Source organism: Bombina bombina, chromosome 5, assembly GCF_027579735.1.
Source record: "Bombina bombina isolate aBomBom1 chromosome 5, aBomBom1.pri, whole genome shotgun sequence".
NCBI lineage: Eukaryota > Metazoa > Chordata > Amphibia > Anura > Bombinatoridae > Bombina > Bombina bombina.
Window position 1 is genome coordinate 676,504,171 of NC_069503.1, and position 19,054 is coordinate 676,523,224.

The following is a 19,054-nucleotide window of genomic DNA, read 5'->3' on the forward strand; positions in this document are numbered from 1 at the left end:
TTTTACAGGTAAGTATTTATCTTTAAATAGGAATAATTTATTTAATAAGAGTTAATTTTTTTCGTTAGATTTAAATTATATTTAACTTAGGGGGGTGTTAGTGTTAGACTTAGCTTTAGGGGTTAATACATTTATTAGAGTAGCGGTGAGGTCCGGTCGGCAGATTAGGGGTTAATAATTGAAGTTAGGTGTTGGCGATGTTAGGGAGGGCAGATTAGGGGTTAATACTATTTCTTATAGGGTTATTGAGGCGGGAGTGAGGCGGATTAGGGGTTAATAACTTTATTATAGTAGCGGTGAGGTCCGGTTGGCAGATTAGGGGTTAATTATTGTAGGTAGCTGGCGGCGATGTTGGGGGTTAATAAATATAATATAGGGGTGGGCGGTGTTAGGGGCAGCAGATTAGGGGTACATAAGTATAACGTAGGTGGCGGCGGTGTGCGGTCGGCAGATTAGGGGTTAAAAAAATTGAATCGAGTGGCGGCGATGTGGGGGGACCTCGGTTTAGGGGTACATAGGTAGTTTATGGGTGTTAGTGTACTTTAGAGCACAGTAGTTAAGAGCTTTATGAACCGGCGTTAGCCCAGAAAGCTCTTAACTACTGACTTTTTTCTGCGGCTGGAGTTTTGTCGTTAGATTTCAAACGCTCACTTCAGCCAAGACTCTAAATACCGGCGTTAGGAAGATCCCATTGAAAAGATAGGATACACAAATGGCGTAGGGGGATCTGCGGTATGGAAAAGTCGCGGCTGCAAAGTGAGCGTTAGACCCTTACCTACAAGACTCCAAATACCAGCGGTAGCCCAAAACCAGCGTTAGGAGCCTCTAACGCTGGTTTTGACGGCTAACGCCAAACTCTAAATCTAGCTGTAAAGTGTTTAAAATCATAGTAAAAGAAAGTATTTTGTTTGGGAAAAAAAGTGCTTTTTAGAAGTAGTTTTTTCTCTTACACTAAAATGTCTCTTTAGCTAATAGACCACTAACTCCCAACTAGTACTGTTTTACAGTCTAACTCTGCACAGAAACATCTATCACTGCATCTTCTAATCATCAGAGCATGATTTCTATTGGCTGCTTGAGTAATGCTGTACAAGATTGCCTATCATGACATGGTTGTGAAACCTGGGGCCATATTCATTCTGTTTTCCTTATAGTGACAACTGCATTTTGCAAGCTTCTGAGTAATGATTATTGTTGCTATTCTGTATCTCAGAAACTCTTTCTCCTGTAGGACAAATCCGGCATACCATGAGTTGCTTCTGACCGTTCTTTGGTATGGGGTTGTCCACACTTCAGCACTAGTTAGATGTACCGCTGCCAGAATGTTTGAGGTTAGTTGGATTTTTATTTTTATTTTATTACAGAATCTATTGTAAAGTTAATTTGAAGTATCTGTTATTTCACCCCTATTATTTAATATTTTGTGTTCTGTGAGATGGAGCAGAAAGCCTATTTGCTTTGGTGGTTTGGGAATTTGGGGCTTTGCACTTTTTTAGAATGTTTTGTATAATTTTCAAATTGTTTGTGTGCTATTGTAATTCAATTGTAATTATCTGAGGGTTCAACTAGATAAATCTTCCTTCCAAGAAAAAAAAAAAATGATGCTGTTTGTGGTGTTCAAACCTAACAGATGTATTAATGCTCCATGAAATTTCTTGGTAAGTATAGTAATATCACATTACTAACATGCTTACTGGGTTCTCAGAACTTATACGTTCTTCAGTGTTTGTCTGATCAAGTAAGCCAGGATTTTAGGAAACCCTTGCTTAGGTTAATCTGTAGCCTAGTTGTTGTGATTGAACCTCCAATTTATGAGTTGTTGGAGTCTGTAAGCAGAGCTAACTTGCTTTCAAATTTAAAGCCATTCCAGCCTATAAGAACACACCATTTTTTTTTATTTTCTAATTGTTTTTGATGACTTGAAACTGCAAAAAAAAGTCAGGTTGTTTGCTTTAAAAACCTTCAAATCCAGTAAGCCAGTTCATTAGAGGATTCTTTTTCAAATTAGGTTTTTTTGTTTGTTTTTTTCCTTAAACCCATAATTTAACAACCTTATTGTCTGGAAAAAACACATTTTGGCCTATTTCACAAGATTTTTTTTTTTATTTTTTTTGGTGGATTCTAACATAAATATATTTTTTTTGCTGCTGTTATTAAAAAAGAAATGTTGATCAAAAAACTCCTAATAAGCATGAAACCTGTTCAGAAGTAAATAAGTTATCAGAGCATTCTTTCATGGTTGCATTTAAAAGGACATTAAACACTAAGGGCTAGGTTACAAGTGGAACGCTACTTTATTGCGCCCACGTAAACGGGAAAATTCTCAGTTTACGGGCGCGTGATAAATAACCAGCCAGATCAGATCTCTGGTTCATTTTCTAAATGTGCCCCAATTGCACCCAAAATATACAGTGTAGTGTAGCTTGTAATTAATAATAAAAAAAAATAGCATTTTTATTTTTAATAAAATAACTGCAAGAAGCAGCTATGAGTGTTTAAAGTGAGCGGGTGTGGGGTGTACATATATATGTATATATAATGGAAGTATAAACAATGTTATATTATAAGTTATTAACTGTAACGGTATCAGAAAACAAGTGAGTAAAATATTTGAAAGCATTTTATACAGCTTAGAGGAAAATTATTTGTTGAACAAATAAGAATTGTGGAGCATTAGCGTGATCTGACTGGAGGTTTAAAGATTTGCAAAACTTACAAAAGTACAAATTTTCCGAAGGTATTGTAATATGGGGAATAGTATTGCAAGTGATCGAAACGTCTGCAATAAATAGTGAGATGAGATATATATTAAATAGTTGTTCAGTAAGTACTGTGCTTTGCTGGGTACACTTTATTACTGTGTATATGTATTTATATTTTTGAGCATGTGTTTGTCATGAATCACGTCATGACGTTGGTGCTTTAGAGACAGTCATGTAGACTTTATAGATAACTGTGTCAAGAAGCTTAAAGTAATAGTCTAGTCAAAATTAAACGTTCATGATTCAGATAAAGCAAGCAATTTTAAGCAACTTTCTCATTTACTCATTTGTCCATTTTTCTTCGTTCTCTTTGTATCTTTATTTGAAAAGCAGGAATGTAAACATAGGAGCCAGCCTATTTTTTTTTGCAAGTTTGTTTTTTTAAAAGATTTTGCAAAAATAAACAGATAATCATCAAATATAAATGTATACATAATATCAATTAACAAAGATAGATTCATCAAGTGCGCCAGTATACAAAGTGTCAAGATTATGAGAATATTTGCCTAGATACTTTTAACCCTATCAAAACATTTAGCAAATACAAATGGTATGTCACATTATTAGCAAGGAATGGTACTAAATCCAATAAAGATGTGTCTATTATGTAACTTGATGGTATTAACAGTAGTTGCATAGTACATTCTCCAGGTAATTGGTAGCCAGACAATATGAAGTCTGTTTTACAGATCATGGGGACGAGGGTATGGGGGTAGTAGGGAAAGAGATTTTTTTCTCCAACATAGGTGTGTCCGGTCCACGGCGTCATCCTTACTTGTGGGATATTCTCTTCCCCAACAGGAAATGGCAAAGAGCCCAGCAAAGCTGGTCACATGATCCCTCCTAGGCTCCGCCTACCCCAGTCATTCTCTTTGCCGTTGTACAGGCAACATCTCCACGGAGATGGCTTAGAGTTTTTTAGTTTTTCATTATTCAATCAAGAGTTTGTTATTTTCAAATAGTGCTGGTACGTACTATTTACTCAGAAACAGAAAAGAGATGAAGAATTCTGTTTGTATGAGGAAAATGATTTTAGCAACCGTAACTAAAATCCATGGCTGTTCCACACAGGACTGTTGAGAGCATTAACTTCAGTTGGGGGAACAGTTTGCAGTCCTTTGCTGCTTGAGGTATGACACATTCTAACAAGACGATGTAATGCTGGAAGCTGTCATTTTCCCTATGGGATCCGGTAAGCCATGTTTATTACGATTGTAAATAAGGGCTTCACAAGGGCTTATTTAGACTGTAGACATTTTTTGGGCTAAATCGATTGATATTGACACTTATTTAGCCTTGAGGAATCATTTATTCTGGGTATTTTGATATAATTATATCGGCAGGCACTGTTTTAGACACCTTATTCTTTAGGGGCTTTCCCAAAGCATAGGCAGAGTCTCATTTTCGCGCCGGTGTTGCGCACTTGTTTTTGAGAGGCATGGCATGCAGTCGCATGTGAGAGGAGCTCTGATACTGATAAAAGACTTCTGAAGGCATCATTTGGTATCGTATTCCCCTTTGGGTTTGGTTGGGTCTCAGCAAAGCAGATACCAGGGACTGTAAAGGGGTTAAAGCTTAAAACGGCTCCGGTTCCGTTATTTTAAGGGTTAAAGCTTCCAAAATTGGTGTGCAATATTTTCAAGGCTTTAAGACACTGTGGTGAAAGTTTGGTGAATTTTGAACAATTCCTTCATGTTTTTTCGCAATTGCAGTAATAAAGTGTGTTCAGTTTAAAATTTAAAGTGACAGTAACGGTTTTATTTCAAAACGTTTTTTGTACTTTCTTATCAAGTTTATGCCTGTTTAACATGTCTGAACTACCAGATAGACTGTGTTCTGAATGTGGGGAAGCCAGAATTCCTATTCATTTAAATAAATGTGATTTATGTGATAATGACAATGATGCCCAAGATGATTCCTCAAGTGAGGGGAGTAAGCATGGTACTGCATCATTCCCTCCTTCGTCTACACGAGTCTTGCCCACTCAGGAGGCCCCTAGTACATCTAGCGCGCCAATACTCCTTACTATGCAACAATTAACGGCTGTAATGGATAATTCTGTCAAAAACATTTTAGCCAAAATGAACCCTTGTCAGCGTAAGCGTGGATGCTCTGTTTTAGTTACTGAAGAGCATGACGACGCTGATATTAATATCTCTGAAGGGCCCCTAACCCAATCTGAGGGAGCCAGGGAGGTTTTGTCTGAGGGAGAAATTACTGATTTAGGGAACATTTCTCAGCAGGCTGAATCTGATGTGATTACTTTTAAATTTAAATTGGAACATCTCCGCATTTTGCTTAAGGAGGTATTATCCACTCTGGATGATTGTGAAAATTTGGTCATCCCAGAGAAACTATGTAAAATGGACAAGTTCCTAGAGGTGCCGGGGCTCCCAGAAGCTTTTCCTATACCCAAGCGGGTGGCGGACATTGTTAATAAAGAATGGGAAAGGCCCGGTATTCCTTTCGTCCCTCCCCCCATATTTAAAAAATTGTTTCCTATGGTCGACCCCAGAAAGGACTTATGGCAGTCAGTCCCCAAGGTCGAGGGAGCGGTTTCTACTTTAAACAAACGCACCACTATTCCCATAGAGGATAGTTGTGCTTTCAAAGATCCTATGGATAAAAAATTAGAAGGTTTGCTTAAAAAGATGTTTGTTCAGCAGGGTTACCTTCTACAACCCATTTCATGCATTGTCCCTGTCACTACAGCCGCATATTTCTGGTTTGATGAACTGATTAAGGTGCTCGATAGTGACTCTCCTCCTTATGAGGAGATTATGGACAGAGTCAATGCTCTCAAATTGGCTAATTCTTTCACTCTAGACGCCTCTTTGCAATTGGCTAAGTTAGCGGCTAAGAATTCTGGGTTTGCTATTGTGGCGCGCAGAGCGCTTTGGTTGAAATCTTGGTCGGCTGATGCGTCTTCCAAGAACAAGCTACTAAACATTCCTTTCAAGGGGAAAACGCTGTTTGGTCCTGACTTGAAAGAGATTATCTCTGATATCACTGGGGGTAAGGGCCATGCCCTTCCTCAGGATCGGCCTTTCAAGGCAAAAAATCGACCTAATTTTCGTCCCTTTCGTAAAAACGGACCAGCCCAAGGTGCTACGTCCTCTAAGCAAGAGGGTAATACTTCTCAGGCCAAGCCAGCTTGGAGACCAATGCAAGGCTGGAACAAGGGAAAGCAGGCAAAGAAACCTGCCACTGCTACCAAGACAGCATGAAATATCGGCCCCCGATCCGGGACCGGATCTGGTGGGGGGCAGACTATCTCTCTTCGCTCAGGCTTGGGCAAGAGATGTTCTGGATCCTTGGGCGCTAGAAATAGTCTCCCAGGGTTATCTTCTGGAATTCAAGGGACTTCCCCCAAGGGGAAGGTTCCACAGGTCTCAGTTGTCTTCAGACCACATAAAAAGACAGGCGTTCTTACATTGTGTAGAAGACCTGTTAAAAATGGGAGTGATTCATCCTGTTCCATTGAGAGAACAAGGGATGGGGTTCTACTCCAATCTGTTCATAGTTCCCAAAAAAGAGGGAACATTCAGACCAATCCTAGATCTCAAGATCTTAAACAAATTTCTCAAGGTCCCATCTTTCAAGATGGAAACCATTCGAACTATCCTTCCTTCCATCCAGGAAGGTCAATTCATGACCACGGTGGATTTAAAGGATGCGTATCTACATATTCCTATCCACAAGGAACATCATCGGTTCCTAAGGTTTGCATTCCTGGACAAACATTACCAGTTCGTGGCGCTTCCTTTCGGATTAGCCACTGCTCCAAGGATTTTCACAAAGGTACTAGGGTCCCTTCTAGCTGTGCTAAGACCAAGGGGCATTGCAGTAGTACCTTACCTGGACGACATTCTGATTCAAGCGTCGTCCCTCCCTCGAGCAAAGGCTCACACGGACATCGTCCTGGCCTTTCTCAGATCGCACGGCTGGAAAGTGAACGTGGAAAAGAGTTCTCTATCCCCGTCAACAAGGGTTCCCTTCTTGGGAACAGTTATAGACTCCTCAGAAATGAGGATTTTTCTAACAGAGGCCAGAAAGACAAAGCTTCTGGACTCTTGTCGAATACTTCATTCCGTTCCTCTTCCTTCCGTAGCTCAGTGCATGGAAGTGATCGGGTTGATGGTAGCGGCAATGGACATAGTTCCTTTTGCGCGCATTCATCTAAGACCATTACAACTGTGCATGCTCAGTCAGTGGAATGGGGACTATACAGACTTGTCTCCAAAGATACAAGTAAATCAGAGGACCAGAGACTCACTCCGTTGGTGGCTGTCCCTGGACAACCTGTCACGAGGGATGACATTCCACAGACCAGAGTGGGTCATTGTCACGACCGACGCCAGTCTGATGGGCTGGGGCGCGGTCTGGGGATCCCTGAAAGCTCAGGGTCTTTGGTCTCGGGAAGAATCTCTTCTACCGATAAATATTCTGGAACTGAGAGCGATATTCAATGCTCTCAAGGCTTGGCCTCAGCTAGCGAGGACCAAGTTCATACGGTTTCAATCAGACAACATGACGACTGTTGCGTACATCAACCATCAGGGGGGAACAAGGAGTTCCCTAGCGATGGAAGAAGTGACCAAGATTATTCTATGGGCGGAGTCTCACTCCTGCCACCTGTCTGCTATCCACATCCCGGGAGTGGAAAATTGGGAAGCGGATTTTCTGAGTCGTCAGACATTGCATCCGGGGGAGTGGGAACTCCATCCGGAAATCTTTGCCCAAGTCACTCAACTTTGGGGCATTCCAGACATGGATCTGATGGCCTCTCGTCAGAACTTCAAAGTTCCTTGCTACGGGTCCAGATCCAGGGATCCCAAGGCGGCTCTAGTGGATGCACTAGTAGCACCTTGGACCTTCAAACTAGCTTATGTGTTCCCGCCGTTTCCTCTCATCCCCAGGCTGGTAGCCAGGATCAATCAGGAGAGGGCGTCGGTGATCTTGATAGCTCCTGCGTGGCCACGCAGGACTTGGTATGCAGATCTGGTGAATATGTCATCGGCTCCACCTTGGAAGCTACCTTTGAGACGAGACCTTCTTGTTCAGGGTCCGTTCGAACATCCGAATCTGGTTTCACTCCAGCTGACTGCTTGGAGATTGAACGCTTGATTTTATCGAAGCGAGGTTTCTCAGATTCTGTTATCGATACTCTTGTTCAGGCCAGAAAGCCTGTAACTAGAAAGATTTACCACAAAATTTGGAAAAAATATATCTGTTGGTGTGAATCTAAAGGATTCCCTTGGGACAAGGTTAAGATTCCTAGGATTCTATCCTTCCTTCAAGAAGGATTGGAAAAAGGATTATCGGCAAGTTCCCTGAAGGGACAGATTTCTGCCTTGTCGGTGTTACTTCACAAAAAACTGGCAGCTGTGCCAGATGTTCAGGCCTTTGTTCAGGCTCTGGTTAGAATCAAGCCTGTTTACAAACCTTTGACTCCTCCTTGGAGTCTCAATCTAGTTCTTTCAGTTCTTCAGGGGGTTCCGTTTGAACCCTTACATTCCGTTGATATTAAGTTATTATCTTGGAAAGTTTTGTTTTTAGTTGCAATTTCTTCTGCTAGAAGAGTTTCAGAATTATCTGCTCTGCAGTGTTCTCCTCCTTATCTGGTGTTCCATGCAGATAAGGTGGTTTTACGTACTAAACCTGGTTTTCTTCCAAAAGTTGTTTCTAACAAAAACATTAACCAGGAGATTATCGTACCTTCTCTGTGTCCGAAACCAGTTTCAAAGAAGGAACGCTTGTTGCACAATTTGGATGTTGTTCGCGCTCTAAAATTCTATTTAGATGCTACAAAGGATTTTAGACAAACATCTTCCCTGTTTGTTGTTTATTCAGGTAAAAGGAGAGGTCAAAAAGCAACTTCTACCTCTCTCTCTTTTTGGATTAAAAGCATCATCCGATTGGCTTACGAGACTGCCGGACGGCAGCCTCCCGAAAGAATCACGGCTCATTCCACTAGGGCTGTGGCTTCCACATGGGCCTTCAAGAACGAGGCTTCTGTTGATCAGATATGTAGGGCAGCGACTTGGTCTTCACTGCACACTTTTACCAAATTTTACAAGTTTGATACTTTTGCTTCTTCTGAGGCTATTTTTGGGAGAAAGGTTTTGCAAGCCGTGGTGCCTTCCATTTAGGTGACCTGATTTGCTCCCTCCCTTCATCCGTGTCCTAAAGCTTTGGTATTGGTTCCCACAAGTAAGGATGACGCCGTGGACCGGACACACCTATGTTGGAGAAAACAGAATTTATGTTTACCTGATAAATTTCTTTCTCCAACGGTGTGTCCGGTCCACGGCCCGCCCTGGTTTTTTAATCAGGTCTGATAATTTATTTTCTTTAACTACAGTCACCACGGTACCATATGGTTTCTCCTATGCTATTATTCCTCCTTAACGTCGGTCGAATGACTGGGGTAGGCGGAGCCTAGGAGGGATCATGTGACCAGCTTTGCTGGGCTCTTTGCCATTTCCTGTTGGGGAAGAGAATATCCCACAAGTAAGGATGACGCCGTGGACCGGACACACCGTTGGAGAAAGAAATTTATCAGGTAAACATAAATTCTGTCATCTTTGTTGCCGTAAAAATATATATCCGTAGCCTCCTTGACATCTGTGGCATATCAGTTGCTATTATGTGTAACAAAGCGTTGGCAGGTGATATCTCAGCAAGACGTTTCAAAGACTTGCATAGGCTTCCGATCTCCCCCCATAATGGAGTTAGCTTCGGGCATTCCCACCAAATATGTAGGTCTGTGCCCGTTGCTCCGCAACCAGGCCAACATAAAGGCGAGGTCTCAGGGTACATTTTGGCGAGTCGGATTGGGGTTCTATGCCACTTCAGGAGTACTTTTATATATACTTACAGCATAGTAACACAGTGTATGGTCTTTTTAGTGAGTAAGATAGCGCATTCCCAGTCATGATCAGAGAAATTAATACCGATCTCCCTAGTCCATGCTTTATATTGCCACGGGAGCCGGACTATTTTTAGTTCAGCACCTGGGTAGCGCTTTTTGATTGGTGCTAACCAAAAATCGCCCGGCTCCAAAGCTTACATTCAAATAATTTCTGGAAAACTGTTTATCACAATGAATGGAAGGCCAGGAATCGTTTGGATTTCAGTTTGGGCAACTCTGACTTAAACCAGCAGATGTTCCTTCTAGTTGTTGTTTTTTTCCAACTCTCAACTACTTTGCACATGATATGATATTGCCAACTTTAGATTCAGGGGAACAAATGGGACTTTCCATTGCACCTGTTCTGAAAAGAAATTTGGCACGGAGCCAATATTATTCATGTATTTTTATATTTAAATTGTTATGAAGGTGATGACATTTTTGCCAACTCCGAGTTTTATTTAAATTGTGTTTATCAGTTTTGTCTTTAATAGATTACTTAGCAGACATTAAGTTACACACTGAAGTGCTATGTCTTTTTTTAAATCGGCCTGTCTGGGGCAATATGCATTGTTATTCCAAAGTATACTAAGGGGCATTTACAGCTTTGGAGCCAAGGCCGGATTGCCCTACCAGGAGATTTCCCGGGGGGGCTGCAGCAGCTGGGACTGGAATGCTACAATTTAAAGGGGTGATTAATGTAGTTGTAGAGTGTTTACATGAGAACAATCTGGAACTTTTTTTAAAACAAAATAATACTTTAATTTTGAGAAAAAAAAATATTGAGGGAAGGAGTATTACAGTAAATCCATTTGAGACAAATGGTGTGTGTGCATTCTACAGACTCAACAGAAAATAAAGCTGGTCTCCAAATTTTCCAGGGCTGCTTTTTATTACTAGTCCGGCCCATGTTTGGGGCCCATGTCATACATGCTCGCTTATGCAATCCTTCAACCGCAGTTTAAAGGGACAGTTTACAATAGAATTGTTATTGTTTTAAAAGATAGATAATCCCTTTATTACCCATTCCCCAGTTTTGCATAATCAATAATGTTATATTAATACACTTTTTACTTCTGTGATTACCTTGTATCTAAGCATCTTCTACAGCACCCTGATCACGTGACTTTTAAGTTATCTATTGACTTGCATTTTAGCCAATTAGTGCTGTGTTGTGCTGACTCTTAAATAACTCCACGGGCGTGAACACAATGTTATCTTAATGGCCCACATGAACTAGCAGTCAAAAGCAAATAAAAAAGCATGTCATAAGAGGCTGTCTTTAGTAGCTTAGAAACGGGCAGACATTTAGAGGTTTAAATCTTATAAAGTTTGTTACTATAACAATGTTGGTTGTGCAAAGCTGGAGAATGGGTAGTAAAGGCGTTATCTATCTTTTTAAACAATAACAATTTTAGTGTTGATTGTCCCTTTAAGAAGCAATGGTCATAGGGCCGAGTTGGCAGAATAAAATCACCCCAAACTTATTGGACCTAGGTGATTGACAACCCCTGCTCTTAAACAATTGGTTTCACGAGAGCAGGGGACAAGAGAACACTTGTGCAATCTCAAATGTTGATAGCCAGTTCTGCATCAAGTAATTGTGGACTGACAGGTTCCCTGTTTGGGAACTTCTCTGCCCATACTTTGTTAAATATATCTCTAAACATAAAAGTGAGAAGGGATTCCCTGGTTTTAGAATTAGATAGTCATGTGTGTAGTTTATTCTTGAAGTATGCTTATTCAGGTCAAAGATATTAACACCAGGTTAGTTTTGCCAGGTTACTATGAAATTTGTTTCAGTTTATACACGTATTGCTTGCTTATAGTTCTTGCCTTTTATTTTCTATAAATTAAATGTTTTATGTTAGACTTTTTTATTTTATTTATTGCCAATCTCGCTCTCCTGCCAGTGTAAAGCTTTAGCATAAAGCTAGTTGCCTAGCTTCTAATCTTGGTTTGCATTTTGTGTTTTCTCCCCTCTTTCTTGCTCTATTGCCATTTTGCCTTCCATGAAACATGCTCGCTCCACGGCTCTTCCTTCCTCCGTCCAAACAGCTTTTGGTGAAAGGGGTGAATGAAACTTTGGTAGCTCAGAGAGTTGTTCCTGCTCTGATTACTCTCTCCAGTGATCCTGAAATGTAAGTTTGCAGCTGCTTTATACAAACGGCATTCTAATTGTAAGAAATATCCATCAGTTTTTCTCCTTGGATAAAGTTATCTATGCTGCACAATACATTTTCTATCAAAAATATTAAGAATTCCCATTTTAGAGACCTCGATTAAAGCGACAGTAAAGTAAAAAATGTATCTTTTATGATTAAGAAAGAGCATACAACTTTCCTGGTTACATCAAATATTCTTTGTTTTCTTTGTGGAAAAGCATACCTAGGTAGGCTTGGGAGCAGCAGTACTGGTGATTGGTTGCGGCACATATATTCTTCTTGTCATTGGCTCACCCAGTGTGTTCAGCTAGCTCCCAGTACTGCATTGCTGCTCCTAAAAATAAAGCAAATTTAATAATGTAAGTCAATTGGAAAGTTATTTAAAATTGTATGCTCTATCTATCTGAATCATAAGTTTAATTTTGACTTTACTTTCCCTTTAACATGACAGTCCTGTTGGATGTTACTATAGCAATTGAGATATATATTTATATATATATATGTATATTTATAACTCATATTCGTTAGTCACAACAGGGACTAAAGTACATACAAGCCCTATAAGTTTTTAAAGGAATCCTTTTTTATGGATGGATCAAGTTGAAATAAAATTTAAAATAAAATCTGATATGCTTAATAATTATAACAAATGGTAATATTTTCTGCAGTGCAGAAATGACTGTTTTTGACAAGATGAGTAAAGCTGATGGAACAGATCTTACAATCAGTAATGATGCTTTTTATTTCTTTAAACTTTTCTTTAGCAAACTCTGTAGGTGAAATATATAGTGTATGCCTTTTAGCATGGCTAACAAACAAACAAAGAGGTCAGTTAGTAGGGCTGCCCATCCACAGTCACGGCTAACCAAGATGAATTACCAGTTTACCAAACCGTTTTTTGTTGCATGTTGACTGGTTACAGCTGACACTCCGAGGCATGCGTGAATCCTTAGTTGACAAGCGAGTTGCTCCGGCTCTTGTTACCTTATCCAGTGACCCAGAATTGTGAGTTTCACTGACTGTGACTTAAGTATAATATATTCTATGTTAAGATAGCAAATCCGTTAAATTGCACAACTAATTAACATCTAGCTTAGCTATTTATGTGTTACTGCTAGTTTTCTATTTGGTTTCTATAGCAACTTTAGTTGATCTCTTTATAAACTTCTTGCAGCTCTGTAAGGATTGCAACAATCCCAGCATTTGGTACTATCATGGAAACTGTCACCCAGCGAGAGGTAAGTATTCCACCCCTGAAGAACCACAACACACTACAGTATTTTTAAAGGGACAGACAACTTGTATTTAAAAAACTAAATAATATAAACCTGTAAAGAGATATTTAATACATATTATTTGTCCTATTTATTCTTTTTTAAAAAGCAACATATTTTTATTTAACCCCTTGAGTGCCAATGACGGCTCAGAGCTGTCATTAGCACTCAATTACCTTTTTTGCAATCTGGGGGCCCCCACCCGCTCCTACCCTGGCAATCGGGCCTGCATAGTGACAGGGGGCATGCTGCTTAGAAACCTGTATCTCAGGGATCTAAGCCGCTACAGACCCCCAAGACCCACCATTGGAAAGGTCTTGGGGGTGTGGGGAAGTAAAAAAAAAATCTTTTTTGAAAATAGTAAAAAACAGAAAAATATTAAATTCAGCTTAGCACTCAAAGGGTTAAAAACTCTTCTTTTTATTATGTGAATAAAAAAAGTATAATAGACTTCATAAAAACAACCATGACAGTGTGTACATCAATTACAGGGGATTCACATATATTTTACTCATTCTGCAAATATTGACCCAATTATGAGAACCATCTTTAAATGTTAAAGGAGGATAAAATCTTATACACATGCCAGTTGCTTTTACCACAGACATTGTGACAAGCTGAAAGCTTCAGATGGGTGAAACATTCACAGGAGCTTAGAGTTATCTAATGTAGCAATCCCATAACATTGTCAATTTGACTTGCTAATTGGTAATGTCATTTTCTCTTTTAAAAGAATGAGCAGATTTGTACTTACAAATGATCCACAGTAGGGAACGTAAGGGTGTTCTATAATGTTGATTATCAAGTGCATCTCTTTTGGCTCTGTTTAAAGGGACATAAAACCACAATTTTTTTCTTCCATGATTCAGATAGAGCATGCAATTTTAAACTACTTTCCAATTTACTTTTATTATAATTTTTCTTTGTTTTCTTGTTATCCTCTGTTGAAAAGCAGGTTCGGGAGCATGCACGTGTCTGGAACACTATATAGCAGCAGTTTTGCAACAATGTTATACATTAGCAAGAGCACTAGATGGCAGCACTATTTCCTGTCACGTAGTGCTCCAGACATGTACACGCTACCTATCTAGATATCTCTTCAACAAAGAAAAACATGAGAACAAAGTAAATTTGATAAAATAAGTAATTAGAAACTTTTTTTTAACTCGTATGCTCTATCTGAATCATGAAAGAAAAAAAATTGAGTTTCATGTCCCTTTAATGAAGGGATTATTTTTTGGAGTAACAAAACTACCGATTAAAAGGGATCCGAAGATAAACCAGAGTGTTAAAAACGTTCTGCTGTCTCCCAGAAAGGGAATAAAGCAGGACATTGTCACCAGATTACATTTCCATTCCTTGCTAGTAGAGGGAGAGCGTCTCTAGCGCATGCTTTGGTATGGGATGTCAGAAAGAGGATTAGCGTACAAGAGAAACTTGTATAGCAAAGATTAGTTTTCTTCTGGTATTGCTGCAGAGCATTGCTTCTCAAAAAGATACTATGGGTGAATTTGATTGTATTTATTTGGGTGTCTGAAATAAAAAGCTACGTTTGTAGATTCGCCAAAACCATTGGCTAATTCTTCCTTCCCAGATCTTCCAAATCTGCTCGAGCCTTTACCTGTTTCCCATCCATGATCTCTTTTTTTCTGTTAAATAAACATACAATTCATGACTTTTTTACTGAAATATCTATTTTATTAAATAAATGTCATTAATAATGCATATTGCTATATGTATAGAGTTTCTCCAGTTTGTACAAAGTTAGTATGTAATGTAAAATTGGAGATGTTTAATACAGATTACAAATATTCGCTCTATTCATATTACATGGTAGTGATCAGATAAGTTTCATGGCCAAACTGAAACGTGCATCTCTTGATTGTTTTTTAATTATTCCCCAAAATAACATTTAAATGTACTTCTTTTTTTAAAAAAGAAATCCTAGTTAAAAAAATGAAGGAAAACTCACGTTCTTGTGTTGTTGTTTTTAATAATGTGTACCAGTTATTAGAGAGGGTGAAGATGCAGCTGGCTTCATTCCTTGAAGACCCCCAATATCAAGATCAGCACTCGCTACAGACAGAGATAATCAGGACGTTTGGGAGAGTCGGACCTAACGCAGAGCCTCGCTTCAGAGATGAATGTGAGTGGCTTTCTGTTACCACCTTATTTAAAGGGATATGAAACCCAAACATTTTCTTTTGTGATTCCGACAGAGCATATCGTTTTTAGAAAGTTTCCAATGTACTTCTGTTATCAATTTTGCTTCTTTTAAATGCTATTCTTTGTTGAAGAGACACCTAGGGCCAACATTATTGCACCACTGCTGCCCTGTAATGCTCTGTAATGCCCTGTAATGCTCCAGACAAGGGCAAGCTCCTGAGCTAACATCCCCAAAGAAAGTGTTGTAATAGAAGTAAATGAGGATTTTTTTTTAGATTGCATGCTCTGTCTTAGTCCTGAAAGAAAATGGTTGGTTTCATGTTTATTTTAGTTGAAATAGTTTTTATTGACAACAGTACACATCACATAATAATAGCAGATCATTGCATCTGATTCAATGGAGATCTAACATAGGGTAGTATGAAATAACATGCTCTTTTGTAAGGTATCATATGAGAGTAATCATAATAATGACAAGTCCCTCTTGAGTCTTTGAGAGGTTTGGTGTGGAAATCAATGCAAGAGACCCAGAGTTACCCTTCTGCTGTAGGTCACCGTTCAGTCCATGTCCATTGTCCTCATAAAGTGTGATATAGAGTTATTGTACTTTTCCCTTAATCTTTTAAACTGTAACTTTTTGAATAATGCCAAAAAACAAAAAGCCCACAACTGTAAAGGGGCAGTAATAAAATAAACCAACATGAACAATAAAACTTTTAAATAATCTTAGTTGCTGTACTTTATTTCTACAGAGTCTAATGGTTTCATGTTTAAAGGGACAGTCTAGTCAAAATTAAACTTACATGATTCAGATATGGATTACATGATTCAGATTAGATATCCATTTTAAACAACTTTCCAATTTACTTTTATTATCAAATTTGCTTTGCTCTCTTGGTATTCTTTGTTGAAAGCTAAACCTAGGTAGGCTCATATGCTAATTTCTGAGCCCTTGAAAGCCGCCTCTTTTCTCAATGCATTTTGACAGTTTTTCACAACTAGACAGTTCCTGTTCATGTGCACTATATATATTAAAAACAGTGTGCTCACTCCTGTAGTTATTTATGAGTCAGCACTGATTGGTTTAAATGCAAGTCTGTCAAAAGAACTGAGATAAAGGGGCAGTCTGCAGATGCTTAGATACAAGGTAATCACATAGATAAAAAGTATATTAACCCCTTAAGGACCACATCACTTTTCCATTTTCTGACCGTTTGGGACCAGGGCTATTTTTACATTTCTGCGGTGTTTGTGTTTAGCTGTAATTTTCCTCTTACTCATTTACTGTACCCACACATATTATATGCAGTTTTTCTCGCCATTAAATGGACTTTCTAAAGATACCATTATTTTCATCATATCTTATAAATTACTATTAAAAAAACACACTTTTTCTAACTTTGACCCCCAAAATCTGTTACACATCTACAACCGCCAAAATACTCACAAGCTAAATAGTTTCTAAACTTTGTCCTGAGTTTAGAAATACCCAATGTTTACATGTTCTTTGCTTTTTTTTGCAAGTTCTAGGGCAATAAATACAAGTAGCACTTTGCTAATTCCAAACCATTTTTTTTTTTTCAAAATTAGCGATAGTTACATTGGAACACTGATATCTGTCAGGAAACCCTGAATATCCCTTGACATGTATATATATATTTTTTTTTTTTAGTAGACAACCCAAAGTATTGATCTAGGCCCATTTTGGTATATCTCATGCCACCATTTCACCGCCAAATGCACTCAAATAAAAAAAATCGTTCACTTTTTCACAAACTTTTTCACTAACTTTAGGTTTCTCACTGAAATTATTTACAAAAAGCTTGTGCAATTATGGCCCAAATGGTTTTAAAAGCTTCTCTGGGATCCCCTTTGTTCAGAGATAGCAGACATATATGGCTTTGGTGTTGCTTTTTGGTAATTAGAAGGCCGCTAAATGCCGCTGCGCACCACACTTGTATTATGCCCAGCATTGAAGGGGTTAATTAGGTAGCTTGTAGGGTTAATTTTAACTTTAGTGTAGAGATCAGCCTCCCACCTGACACATCCCACCCCCTGAACCCTCCATGACCCCCCTCAAACAACTCTCTTCCCTCCCCCACCTCACAATTGTCACTGCCATCTAAAGTATTGGCAGAAAGTCTGCCAGTATTAAAAAAAAATGCATTTTTATTTAAAAAAATAAATTAAAAAATCCCCAATTGATTCTGCAGTGTTGGATCCCCTCTTAGCCTCAACCTCCCTGATCCCCCCCCCCCCCCCCCATACAGCTTTCTAACCTTCCCCCCTCTACCTATTTGCCGCCATCTTGGGTACTGGATTATAACATTTTCTGTAGTGTATCTGCCCCCACTTAATATCATACCTCCCTCCCCCTCCCAGATCCCTTTCCTAAAGTCCCAAATTTCCCCACAATCTGTCCAACACCATTTTTTTTTTTTAATTAAAAAAAAAAAACGAGATTCGCAACTCTCTGCATTGGTGTCCAAACAATGGTGTTACTGTGATGCCTCTATACCGAGGCATCACTACGACACCTTTAAAGCGGTTGGAAGCAATCATGATTGCTTCCACCGATTGAAACCCCTGAGGACGTACAGGGAACGTCCTTGGTCACTAACTGACTTTTTTTGTAGGACATAACCTATACATCCTTAGTCCATAAGGGGTTAATATAACTGTTGGTTATGCAAAACTGGGGAATAGGTAATAAAGGGATTATCTATCTTTTTAAAGAATACAAATTCTGGAGTAGACTGTCCCTTTAAGGTTATCTTCAGTATTATACTCAGATCGGGACATTTTATTTGCAACTGTTTACTATATTTTTAGCTCACTTTTTCCATTGTATTTAAATATACAGTGGCAAATGTTTTACTGAATTTTCAACTAATATGCAAAATGTATGTTTCAGCATCAGAAGTATATTATAGATAGTTTTCAGTGTACTGGCCCTGGCTCTTCCAGTGACATATTTTTATAAACAGAAGCTTCATTGGTATAATTCTGTCATTGTATGTTCTTAAGCATTACAACCCAAACACATTGCAATGTTAACCATATACTTATTTTTTATAGTTGTTCTTCCCCATCTACACAAGCTGGCATTGGGCAACAATCAACAGGCTGTGGATTCAAAGAGATTGGACATTGCCACTTACTTGTTTGAGGCGTACAGCGCTCTCTCCTGCTGTTGTATCCTTTTATCTTTCTTGGGAATTATTTGATGATATATGCAAAACACATCTATAGAACCTAAAATGATGTTTAGTCATATTTATTGTACACAGCGGTGTTCTCCACAGAAACGTTTGCCAGCAGATATGAAGTAGCCGGGTGGGGGCAGTGTAATATTTTAAAGGGACATCAAACCCAAAACAACATTTTCATTATTTAAACTCATGTGATCTAAAAAAACTTTCCTACTTCTATTATCAAAATTGCTTAATTCTCCTGGTATCCTTTTTTGAAGGAGCAGCAATACAATACTGGTTGCTAGCTGGTAATAGAAGTAAATAAAAAAGTTGTTAAAAATCACATGCTCTGTCTGAATCACAAAAGAAAAATGTTGGGTTAGCTTGGCGGTCAGTAAAATCAGCCTGATGGCCCACTCATTAAAAAGGTCCTGGGGAGAACACTGCATATCCAAGCAAGTAGTGGTCACAGGTTTTACTAAACATTGTTGTCCTATATACCAAAATCATATTTATAGCATGGTGTAAAGCGCTACAGTGAATTGCTGTAGTTACAAAAAAAAGTCCAGGCATTTTGTTT

General features: G+C 38.9%; 1 protein-coding gene across 8 annotated transcripts in view; it reads left to right on the forward strand.

The window, feature by feature from the left end:
- Nucleotides 1-19,054, forward strand: part of RELCH (RAB11 binding and LisH domain, coiled-coil and HEAT repeat containing) — a 388,739-nt gene that overhangs the window by 309,007 nt on the left and 60,678 nt on the right. For 6 of the 8 annotated variants that reach the window (XM_053714624.1, XM_053714627.1, XM_053714629.1 and 3 more), the window contains 5 exons: nt 1,232-1,331; nt 11,734-11,816; nt 13,015-13,078; nt 15,122-15,260; nt 18,359-18,475. In XM_053714624.1, the coding sequence (XP_053570599.1) occupies nt 1,232-1,331; nt 11,734-11,816; nt 13,015-13,078; nt 15,122-15,260; nt 18,359-18,475 (503 nt within the window). Of the gene's footprint in view, nt 1-1,231; nt 1,332-11,733; nt 11,817-12,762; nt 12,846-13,014; nt 13,079-15,121; nt 15,261-18,358; nt 18,476-19,054 lie in introns of all 8 variants that reach the window. The other 2 variants (XM_053714625.1, XM_053714628.1) reach the window with 1 other exon arrangement.